Consider the following 11223-nt stretch of genomic DNA (forward strand, 5'->3'; position numbering starts at 1 on the left):
TGGGGGCCGAGTCAACTCCTTCACCACAAATTAGTTACACAAGAGCCTACTTAGCGGGTCCGCTCCACTTCCCCCGAAAACCCAACCAGCAGGACCAAACCCTCTCCCGCCAGGGCTTCCTGCCAGTGCGTCACAGCCTCCTGCTTTTCAGGGCACACACTTTGTGTTTATTTTTTTTTCTTTTACTTTTATTAAAAAAAAAACCAACACAAACCCACCCGACCAGCCCGCCGACGGGAGAAGAGCGCCACGCCAGGCTCTGTGGGCCCCGTGAGCCCCCCGGGGAGAGCGCTCCCCTCCCGCCCTCCCCTCCCAGCCCTTCACACACAGGTGGGGGGCTGGGCCGGGACCTCGTATTTCCCCAGGTGCGTTTTGGGCGGGTGCTGGGCTTTTTTGTAAATCCCACCGTGGGCGATGACGCTGGCGGGTTTCCTCCTGTTCTTCTTCCTGAGGCGGCGGCTGCAGACCCCGCGCCAGGACTGCAGCGTCTTGGCGGTCCAGATCCACACCCCGCTGGTGATGCCCACCACCAGCAGCATGAAGATCTTCACCAGGAAGACCTCCACGGCGGGGATGGACGCGGCCAGGAGGCAGTCCAGGCTCTTGGTCTGGTCGTTCAGCCGGCACTTGCGCTGCGCGGCCAGCGCCTTCCAGTACTCCATGTTGAGGCGTTCGTAAAAGTAGCAGGCGATCACGCAGGTGGCGGGCACGGTGTACAGCACCGAGAACACCCCGATCCTCACCATGAGCTTCTCCAGCTTGTCCGTGTTCTCCCCGCCCGTCTTCATCACCCTCCGGATGTGGAAGAGGGCCACGAAGCCCGAGAGGATGAAGGAGGTGCCGAGGACGAGGTAGCAGGCCAGGGGGACGAGCACGAAGCCGGTGAGCGCGCTCACGTCCATGCTGCCCACGTAGCAGACGCCGGTGAGCTCGTCCCCCGCCACCCGGCGCAGCACCAGGATCAGGATGGTCTTCACGGCGGGGATGGCCCAGGCCGCCAGGTGGAAGTAGCTGCTGTTGGCCTCGATGGCCTCGTGGCCCCACTTCTTGCCCGCAGCCAGGAACCAGGTGAGAGTGAGAATCACCCACCAGAGCGAGCTGGCCATGCCGAAGTAATAGAGGACCAGGAAGACGAGGGTGCAGCCCGTGCTCTCCAGCCCCTCCTGGATGACGTACAGCTGCCCGCTGTCGCGGTCGCAGGCGATGCTCTCGGCGCCGGCGAAGAGGCGGATGATGTACCCGAGCGAGGACACGCAGTAGCACATGGAGAGGAAGATGATGGGGCGCTCGGGGTAGCGGAAGCGGTCGGGGTCGATGAGGAAGGTGAGCACCGTGAAGGCGCTGGAGAAGAAGCAGAGCACGGACCACACGGCCAGCCAGACCACGGCGAACCGCTTGTCGTCGCGGCTCCAGTACACGTCCACGCCGGGCGTGCAGAGCGGCGCGCACGACGCGCTCTTCTCCACGTGGTGGAACTTGCCCGGGTTGGCGCAGCCGGCGCGTCCGGGGCCCCCGTCCTTGGGCGGGTGCTCCTGCGCGCCCGCCGGCCGCTGCGGCCGGAAGAGCGGCGGGAACAGGCCCGAGCCGCGGGCGGGCTGCTCCGAGCCGTTGCTGGGCGCCTCCATGCACAGGTAGTTGGGGTCGTTCTTATTGGGGAGTTTGCCGCAGTCCAGCGAGTCGGGCCACTTGAAGTTGAACTGCTCCATGATCGGGGAGCACTGGAGCCGGGCCTGCTCGCACATGACCCGGCAGGCGGGGATGGGGGCGGAGACCTGCTCCGTGCACATGGGCGCGTACAGCGAGCACAGGAAGAAGCGGAGGTGGCCGTGGCAGCCGTACTCCACCAGCGGCGCGAACTCGTGCAGCTGGATGGCGGCCTCGCGTTGGTTCTCGTGGCCCATCAGGTTGGGCATGCGGGTCATGTTGTAGCCGATGTCCTTGCACATCGGGATCTCGATGGGCTGGCACTTGCCGTCGCCCGGGCGCTCCATGTCCATGGAGCTGATGGCGGCGCACGACCCCATCACCTGCAGGACCAGCCACAGGCGGGGACCCGGGCGCTGCATGGTGGCGTCGGAAGCGCCCTCGCAGGGAGGTCCGCTGCCCTCAGAGCCGCTGCTCCCGGGCTCGGGCTGCTGGCCCGGGCTCCGCGTCCTGGCCCGGGCCCCCGCCCATGCCCGCCCAGCCTGGCCCCACTCCGCGAGCCCGGCCTCCGCCGAGGTGGGGCCGAGGAACAGAGGAGCAAAGTTGGCGAACAATACCGGGAAGCGAGGGGAGCCCCGGAGCCCTCGGCGAGGCGGCCGGCGCGGGCTGCGCGTCTCTGCCAGCAAACTTTGGCCTCTTCTGGGGGCTCCCGGGCGGCGCGTCCGGAGCGGGCGGGCGGGCGGGCGGCGCGGGCGCACGGTGGCCGGGCCAGCCCGGCGCGGCTCCTCCCCACCCCCGCCGGCCTCGGCCGGGCCCAGCCCGCAGCTGCTCCGAGGTTTGCGTCCCGGGGTGAGAAGACTCGCAAAAAGGCAAAGAGGGGAAAAGCCGAGCGGTGACAGGCCCCGCCCCCGGGCGCGCGCCCCGCCTCCGCCGCTGCTTTGCATGAGAAAGCGGGGCCGCCCGGTCGCCCGCTCCTGCGCCCCGCCGCCGGCTCCGGGCCCCGCGGGGCGCAGCGTTGTCCCGCCCGCGTCGCCGCCCGGCCGGGACACCCCGCCTGGCGCCTCCGTGTGTCCTGCCCGCCGCTCCTTTGCTCTCCCTCCGCCGGCCTCCAACTTTGCTCTCGCCGCCTCCCGCCTGCGCCCCCTTTCCCGGCGAACCCCAAGGGCACCGAGGTTACTGGAAGTTCGGAGACTGGCCGGAGAAGGGGGTGGGGTGCCCGCGGCGGGGGGCTGGGGGCGCATCTTCCCTGTTTTTTATGGCGGGTCCCGGGCAGAGGGCTCTTTCAAAGCGGGGTGGGGTCTGCGTTTTACAGCCGTGGCCATAAAGTGGCCCTTTGGCTTGTAAACCTGCCCGCGTCGTCCAGAGCTGGAAGTCGCCGGGCCTGCGCTCGGCTCCGGCTCCGGGGAGGGCCTTCCTTTGAAATTTCAAAGCGAGGAGCTGAGAGCCGGGGGGAGGGGCGCTGGGAATCCAGATTTTAGGGCCGCTCCGGCGAGGTCTGGGCGGAGGGGGCGGGGAGGGGGAGGGGCGGGCCGCCTCCTGCGGCTCCGACGTCCCCGGGAAGTGGGGGCTCGGCTTGGAGAGCGGTGACCCCCGCCCCCCACAAAGCCGCGGAGTTGAGGGGCCTCGCGCCGGGCGGGGCTGGTGGCTGAGTTTATTTTCATAGGAAGTCGTCCGCTCGTAGGGTATTTACATTCTTTGGCGAGTGATCTGCCCGCCCGCGGCCTCCTTGGGTACGGACCCGCGAGGTGATGCGGCGTTGGGGGTGACAGGTCGGGGGACGCGGCCGTCAGCTCCATTTCTACTCAGTTTTCGTAGGAAGTGGAGCGAGCCCCCCGGACCGAGGCCGTCTGCTCACCCTCTCGGATGGGGCCGGTTTGCGACCGGGACTCTTTAGACGCCCGCGCCCCGCGCCCGCCCCTCCCCCGCACCCGGCCTGCAAAAGAACTTGCAAAGTGCTTCGCCTTGCAACGCGTATTAACCCCTCAATAAACAGTGCCCCTAGGGGGTGGCCGCGTCTCTCTCCTCTTAGACGCCCTCGACGTCAGGATCTTTTAAAGTTTTTCTGAAACTCCCAGGATCTCACCTCTAGGGGGGCAGCTGGCGGGCCTCACCGCGGGGAGAGGAGGTCAGAGGACCCAGCCCCGTCCTCAGGGCCTTTTTTTAACCCCCCCCCCCACCATCCTCAGGTGACACTGGAGAGGTGCACAGAGTGTGCCCACGTCCCCGGGAGTGTGGCTGGGCCCCAGTGGGAGACACCGCGGGCGATGCCAGGGGTCTGGCGGGGGCGGGGCGGAGCAGCGGGGCCGGAGAGGGGCGCTTCCTCTGGAAGGCTTTTTAGAACATTGGTTTTTATTTCAAACAAGGTGTGGGGGTTTTCATCTTGAAGACACTTGGAGACTTCACACATCCACTCACTCGCTCTTTCTTCTTTCAATGCAGGCGCCCATCCGCACGCCCATTCATCTCGGTCCTGCCTTCCTTCCTTCCCTCGACTCATCATCCATCCATCCGTCATCCATCCATCTACCCACTGAACCTTCTACCTGTCCATCGGTCCTTCCCTCAGCCCTTCCTTCTACCCGTTGTCCATCCATCCATTCGTCGTCATCCGTCCTCCCATGCACACTGAGAAGTCTCCTGCTGGGACTTGGCCAGCAGGCCCTTGGGCTCTGTCTGAGTCATTGTCCCTGGGAGGCTGGGTGTCGGTGAGAGGCGCTGGGGGAAGCTGGAGCCAGGGCGAAGTGCATAAACGCAGTGACGCGGTCAGAGCCACCAACCTCAACTTGCCGTTACTCCTTCCATGAAAAAGCGCATGCTTTTTTCAAAGGCTGCCATTTTTCTTATGTTATTTGTTTTATTTTTGAATAGTGAGCTATTTTCACAACCTGAAGTTGGAGACGATTCAGTGAACATCAGTTGGCTTTTCTAGATTTTTTTTTTTCTGGCGGAGGCCCTTCATTGGGCACCATTTTTTCCCTCTTTTCCTTTTTGTTTCTGTTTCTCAGAACCTACCGGGGGGGAAATCATTGTGCCAGAGTTCAGGGGGACTGCCGGGCACCAGAGGGGGTGCGGGCCAGGCCAGAAGTGCCTCCTAATTGATCCTTTATGTGCTATTTTAATTCAGCCATGTTCAGACCCATTATTTTAGCTATAACCACTTCAGATTGCTTTCTTCTCTCGTTTTCAGAAAAAACGTCTGTTAAGTGCTCCGCTCTGCGCTCTGCCCAGCTGAGGTGGAAACCAACAAATAGACATTATTGTAGAAAAAGGAGCACTCCGAGAAATCAGCCAGGGCCAGATAACTCTGTGACTAATAAATGAAAAGGGCCTTTTGATGGCTCCAGCTGAAAAGATATTTTATTTTATTTTATTTTCCTGTGTGTGGGATTCTAAGGAGCAGCCAGCCCCCCTGCTGCTCGCCGGAGCTGGCAACTGGCCCCCCTCTGGCAAATGTTGTGGAGAATTGGGAGGGGATTTTATGGCTGTCTTCCCCCTCGGCTCTTTTTTCTTTTGTCTTCTTTGAAGAATGACTTTAGACATTTTATTTACATATTTAACCACGGATGAAAGAGGGAAGAGAAAGCATTGGGGGCTGTCGTGGGAATAGCGATATGTTTAAATTAATGGAAATCTTATTAGGCCTCTAAAATCTTGAGCAAAGGTTTTTAATGAAACTTTATAATTAAACATGATTTCAAATAACATTGCAGGGACAGGGAATCTTCTTAACCTCCCCCTCCACCATCACCGAAAAAAAAAAAAACTTGGAAAATTCTGCTCTTAAGCATTCGCCACCGTCGAGGTCTTGGAGCGGCTCTGGAAAGGGGACGTTTTAGGAGTCAGGCGAGAGTTAGGACGCGAACTAGGTGTTTTTTTCGGGTGGAAGAGGGTGGAAGGAGAGGCGGGTTCCTTCCGACCCAGCGAAGTCAGGAGCATGAGACACTTGGACACGGACGTTGCCGGAAATCAAAGTCCCAGCTTTGCTGTGATGTTCTAGTCAGGGCCACTTACGCGGGCCGTTCAAGGTTTCCCGAAAGGAGATGAGAGGAAGCCCGCGAAACCCCTCGAAGATGAAAAAGGACTGTCACTTTCAGCCACAGGAAGGAATTAAACCTTTAGACTTAGCGTGTGACAAGCTAATGGTCAGAGTGAGCTGGCAGAGTTCCCCACAGGCCTTGTGAAATGACATGGAGTGTGTTGGTCAAGTTCACCATGGAAGGGGCTGGGGTTAGGTGGGTGCTCTTTCGGCAGAGTCCCCCCCCCACCCCCCCACCCCGGGTTTGGGGAAGCGCTTGGCCAACCAGGGTTGGTGACCCAGCGAGATGGCTGTTGTGTGTCTTCTTTCAGTCTCTGTATCCACCCCATCGGGCACATCCCCAGTCCTCCGTCCAATGGGAACAGAAGGGGACTCGCGTCCTCGCAGGCAGAGGCGGTCCTGGGCGGTCACCGGCACCACGTCCCCAGCCCTCAGCCTGGGCTGCGTTTCTGCAGAAACTGACGATCAGATGGAAAAGGAAAAGCATGGAGAATGCTGTTGTCTAACCCGGGAGGCACGCTCTTCCCCCCGCCCCACATTTTTCTCCAACGAAGCCCCCTCCGGCCCGTGACCTGATTGATGACCACTCGGGAAAATGTGCAGCAGCCCGCTCCAGGCCCAGCGCGAGTGGTGGCCGATTCCACAGGCGCAGAAGTTTTAATTGCACCTAAACCAGGAGTTGGGAGAGGTACAGGGAGGGAGCGCGGAGACACACACACAGGGCAGCTCCCGCATCATGAAATGGGCGGCTGCGGGCCCTGGCCCTCCGGCACGATTTAGGCAGCTATTTTTAAGGCCGCTTCCCTTGAAATGGGGTTTGAAATATTACCAAAGGTTCCACGGGGTGCCTCGGTGTGAATTGCAAATCAGGGTCTGCCTCTAATCTCCCTTTCAAGGCTGGCTTTGGATCAGTGGCCTAGACGGGGCTCCCCACTGCTTCTGGCGCAGGGGGGACCATTCAAGGGGGCAGCTTCTGTCCTCTATTCCCACACTCCAAAAAAACAACACCGCAGACAGACGCCCTCCAACTAAATTAGATTAAACCCCTTCTCCACAGCCGTTGGCCTTTTCACTGCCCGGCTGCCTGGATCCAGCGCCTCCTAATTTAAAGATACAGTGTTTCTTTTTTCCTCTCTGGCCCACCACAGGCGGCCCGCAACAAACATACCAAAGCAGGCGGGGGTGGGGGGCGGGCAAAGCCGGCCTGCGAAGTCAGTGCTTCCCAGTTACGGGGACAGTATCTGTTTAAAAGACAGGCCCGGGCCTTGGGGACATGCGGACACTCTGACCCTTCCCTGGGACCGCACGGGCCCCTGGGAAAGGGCCTTGGGCTTGGGGTTCTGTGTTGAGCTGTTTCCTGAAGAATTACCTATTTTAAAATTTTTTAGGGAATTCCAGAATACTGAAATAATGAAACAGAAGTGGGTTTTTTTTTGGTGTGTGTGTGTGTGTTTTATTTTGCATTTATATTCCAAACAGGTCTAAGGGACAGTCTATGGGGAACGGGCTCATGCGATGTGAGATCAAACTCTATTTTTCGACGTAATCGCTCTGCTCCTCGGTCCCCGGCCCTGTGGTCTGTGGTCTGTGCTGATTTAATTACTCACCTTCCCATCTGTTTTCCCTCCGCTGTGCCCCTCCTCTCCCACCGGGGACCCTCCCCCTGCCTCTCCCCACAGGGCCACGGGGAGGCTCAGAGAAAGGCCGCCCCTCCCCCAGCACGGCTGCAGCCCCCTTCCAGGTGAGGGAGCCCTGGCCCCACCGGGACAGAGCGGGACACTCACAAGCTTGCCCTGACCCCAGGGGAGCAGGAAGGACAGCCCCTGCCCCTGTGCTGGGGGTGCTGGTTGGCTCTGAGAGTGGGCGGCCTGAACCAGGGCAGCACCGAGCCTGGAGGGACCCGCATCCAGTCCCCTCCGCCAGGCTCCAGCTATGTCACCAGGGTGAGTTGCTTCCTGGCTCCGTGCCTCAGTTTCCCCCTCTGAGCAGGGGAACCCGTCGGGGCCAAGCTCACGGGACACGATGTGGACGACGCTGCAGTCCATGACAAGTATTTATAAAGAGGCCACCGGGCCCGAGCACGGAGCTCTCCGCAGCTGCCGTCATTGCTGCCGTGCACCACAGATGGGCTGGCGGCGACCTGTGTGAGCAGGGCTGGGCCGTGACCATGTGGGGCCCGGAGGATCACAAGCCAGCGGCACATTGTGGATCACGCAGACGCCCACGGGGGCAGCGCCCACGGGGCCTTGGACCCCGGTCTCAGCCGCTCTGTGGCATGACTCGCTGACCCCTCCCTGGGACCCGGAAGGCAGGCCTGGGAAAAGCCCCATTGTGGAGACGAGGAGACGCAAGTTTGGGCGTCTGAGTAACTTGGCCAAGGCTGCAAGCAGATGAGGGGCAGTGTCGGGATTCGGGGCCTGTTTTGGCGTCGGGGTCCCTGCACAGCGCTGTCAGCAAATGCCCGGGAGCCGGACGTCCAGCGAGGGGCCCAGCTGCGGTGCCTGCCTGGGGCCAGGAGAAAACGCCAAGGCCAGCACTGCGACACGCGGGCCCCGTTCCAGCCACCTTTCATGCGTTGGAACAGATTCTCTAAGTCATGAGTGGTGAGGAGAAGGCAGAGGCAACACCCCCACCTCGTCCTCAGCTGTGCAGCCTCAGGCAACTCACTCAATCTCTCTGGGCTTCACGATAAAGCGAGGGTGATACTAGGACTTCTTTGCAAGGTGTGGGGTAGGATTAAGTGAAAGGACGCAGAAAGCCCCGAGAGCCTGTCGGGCACACGCGTGTTCACCGTGTGGGGCAAACCAGCCAGTGCGCTCCCCTCCTGCCCTCTTTCCTTTGTTCATTTCTTTGTGTGTCCTCATCGGCTAGAAGGGAACGTGTCCACTCACAGCACCACTCAAGTCTTTTTCTTTCCAACAGAATGGCCAGGATCCCAGCTTCCCTCTCCCTCCCTCAATTTAAACAGGAAAACGCGGATGGCAAGTTGGAGGCTGTCTGCTGAGGTTGGGGGGGGGGACTGGGTCTCTGCCAGGGAAGCAGAGGAGGGGCCCCCACCCCTCACAGACGCCCTCAGCTTGGGTACCGGGCAACACAGCCGCCCGGCTCGGCACAGGCCCTCTGGGGTCCCCACAGCCTCGCCACAGCGCACGCCGGGGTCACCGCGGTGTCCTGCGGCTGCGGTTCAGGCCCGGGGTGAGTCTCGGTGTGGAATGAGGCTGCCACTCCATGGTGGCCAGCTCTGCCGTCCGCAGGCCGGTGATAGTTCAAGTGCAGAATGGCAGGTTCAGACGAGGCCCGAGGAGAGTGTGGCTGTCCCTGTTCTTGCGTGCGGCCCCCTTTTTTCCCAAAGCAGGACTGGCGCAGGCCCCCTGAGTCCCCATGAAAGAGGCTCCCCCAGACCCTGTCCGCTCGGGTCAGGCAGTCTCTCCCCTCCCTTTCTTCGCTGTAATACGTGGAAATACATGCACACATATGTAACGACATGTACATAGATGAGGTCTTTCTGGAAAAAGTCCAGCCATTGTTAATGAGAACAGTTTGCGCAACATGGATGTAACCCTGAAACCGAGGAGCGCGGCCTGGAGTGCGCATGCGTGGACAGGGACGCCTTCACCGCACTGGTCAGTGCAGGCGGCCGACACCACTGAGCGAGCACGTGGACTGTGTGGCCGTCACATCCAAAACGACTGAGTGAGTAGAGCCACGGATCTGCATCCAATTTTGTGTTAAGCTTGGACATTCCTCCACGGAGACTATTCACATGACTCAGAGGCCGCAGCTGTGGGCAGCTGGTGACGGGCAGCTTTATCGGGACAGTATGTCTCCTCATGCACCATGTCTCGTGCAGAGTTTTTCTGTGAAACATCAAATCACCCAGGTGACTCAGCCCCGCTCCAGCCCAGATTTGGCGCCCTGTGGTGCCTGGCTTTCCCCCAAACTAGTATCTCCTTTGAAAGGGAAGAGATTTCAGACCATCGATGAGATTCAGGGAAATACAACGGGGCAGCTGATGGCGATTGGGAGAACTGTGTGAGGTCTCAAGGTGCCTACTTTGAAGGGGACTGAGGTGCCATTGTCCTGTGGTCAATGTTTCTTGTATCTTCCTTAATAAATGTCTCTATTTTTCACACCGCGCGGCTGGATACTTTCTGGACAGACCTGTACACTCCAATATAAATTCAGACTCGAGAGCAGATTGTGGGTACAGATACGTGGTCAGACCCTAATTTCGAGGCCGAGTGCACAAACCCGACTGAGACCTGGGCTCACTTCGTGCTGGTGTCTCAGCGCCTCTGTGGTGACGTTTGCTCGATTCTGCTGTCGATCCCGGAGCCGGCCGAGGTCAGCTGGCCCCCAGGCTCCAGCCCCGCAGCAGGACCTCACCCTGCTCCTTCTTCCGTGGCTATTAGAAAATATTTATTTCCCCCTCATTCTTGGAAGCCCAGGTAACAATTACGAGTCGAAACAATTTCAGCACATTGGCAAGCCTCCTCCAATTCCCCCCAGGAGTCCAGGTGTAGGCAGTGGCAGGGATGGTGTCCGAGCGGCGTGTCCCCTGTGATGGAGAGGGCCAGACTGGACAGGTGCCGTGTATGTGTGTGTTGGGGGGTGGCCAGGACCCCCTCAGGTGCACACACAGCACCTGCTGAGAGGGAGCACTGCACACAGGCCCGGAACCCGTCCCCCTGGACCGAGTGCCGTGGGAGGCTCTGTCCGGGGGGCCACTGCCGGGCTCAGGGGCGCTGCGGCCCAAAGAGGGTACTGGCAGGGTTAACGAGAACTCACGGGAAAGGCTCATCGCAGTAGCCGGCAAGGGACCCCCGAGTGCGCTGGCATCTGTGAGTACTGTCGCATTTGCAACTTGCTGCATTAATTGGGAATCTCATCAGTTAGTGGCAGAACCCAGCGCCAACGGGCTTCAACCAAAAAAGGCTCCCGTCTCCGGGAGTATAAAGGATGAGGCTCCTGGCAGAGGCTGTGGGAGCAGGGCCGTGGCATGGACAAATGCAGATGCCCCTGGGGGAGGAGGTGGGGTGGGGCCCGTGCTGAAGGGCCAGCCTGCTCCTCAGAGGCCTGGGGTCCCTGGGACTGCTGCCTGTTGCCAGGCGGCCGGCCGTGTGGCCCCGGGACGGCGGTTTGGTGAGTTGCTTGCGGGGCTCAGTGTCTGAGCAGGGGTGTGTGGCTGAAACCAGGGCGGTGAGGTTCCACAGTTTCCCCAGAGCCCCGAGACCACAGACAGGCTCCCCAACCCCGACGCGCATGCGGTTCTGCCAGGGTCACAGCACGGGCTCTGGGGACACAGGAGCCGGCCACCGGCCCCCCACCGGTGATGAAGCTGCAAGTTTCAGCAGAGTCTGGCAACCGGAACACGCACCCACGGGGCCCAGGGAGCGGCCCCTCATCGCCAGCATAACAGCAGGTCCACTTAAGGCCTCGGGTTTCACAGCGGAGAAAGCTGCCTTGCAAAGTGCTTTTGATGTGGTTTATGACGTGCCGAGGCTGCAGTGACATGTGAATTTTAAGTGCCTGGTGCCTTGCGT

The 11223-nt window shown here is 60.6% G+C and overlaps 1 protein-coding gene across 1 annotated transcript; it reads right to left on the reverse strand.

The window, feature by feature from the left end:
* Positions 1 to 252: 252 nt before the first annotated feature.
* Positions 253 to 2421, reverse strand: FZD10 (frizzled class receptor 10). The gene has a single exon (XM_037051868.1). The coding sequence runs from the start codon at positions 2064 to 2066 to the stop codon at positions 321 to 323; it is 1746 nt and encodes a 581-aa protein (XP_036907763.1). The 5' UTR covers positions 2067 to 2421; the 3' UTR covers positions 253 to 320.
* Positions 2422 to 11223: the final 8802 nt, after the last annotated feature.

The sequence above is a fragment of the Sturnira hondurensis genome, unplaced genomic scaffold (genome assembly GCF_014824575.4).
Source record: "Sturnira hondurensis isolate 20B ecotype Veracruz unplaced genomic scaffold, ASM1482457v3 Scaffold0007406, whole genome shotgun sequence".
NCBI lineage: Eukaryota > Metazoa > Chordata > Mammalia > Chiroptera > Phyllostomidae > Sturnira > Sturnira hondurensis.

Coding starts and splice junctions, on each gene's coding strand:
- FZD10 (XM_037051868.1), bottom strand. CDS start 2,066: ATGCAGCGCCCGGGTCCCCGCCTGTGGCTGGTCCTGCAGGTGATGGGG.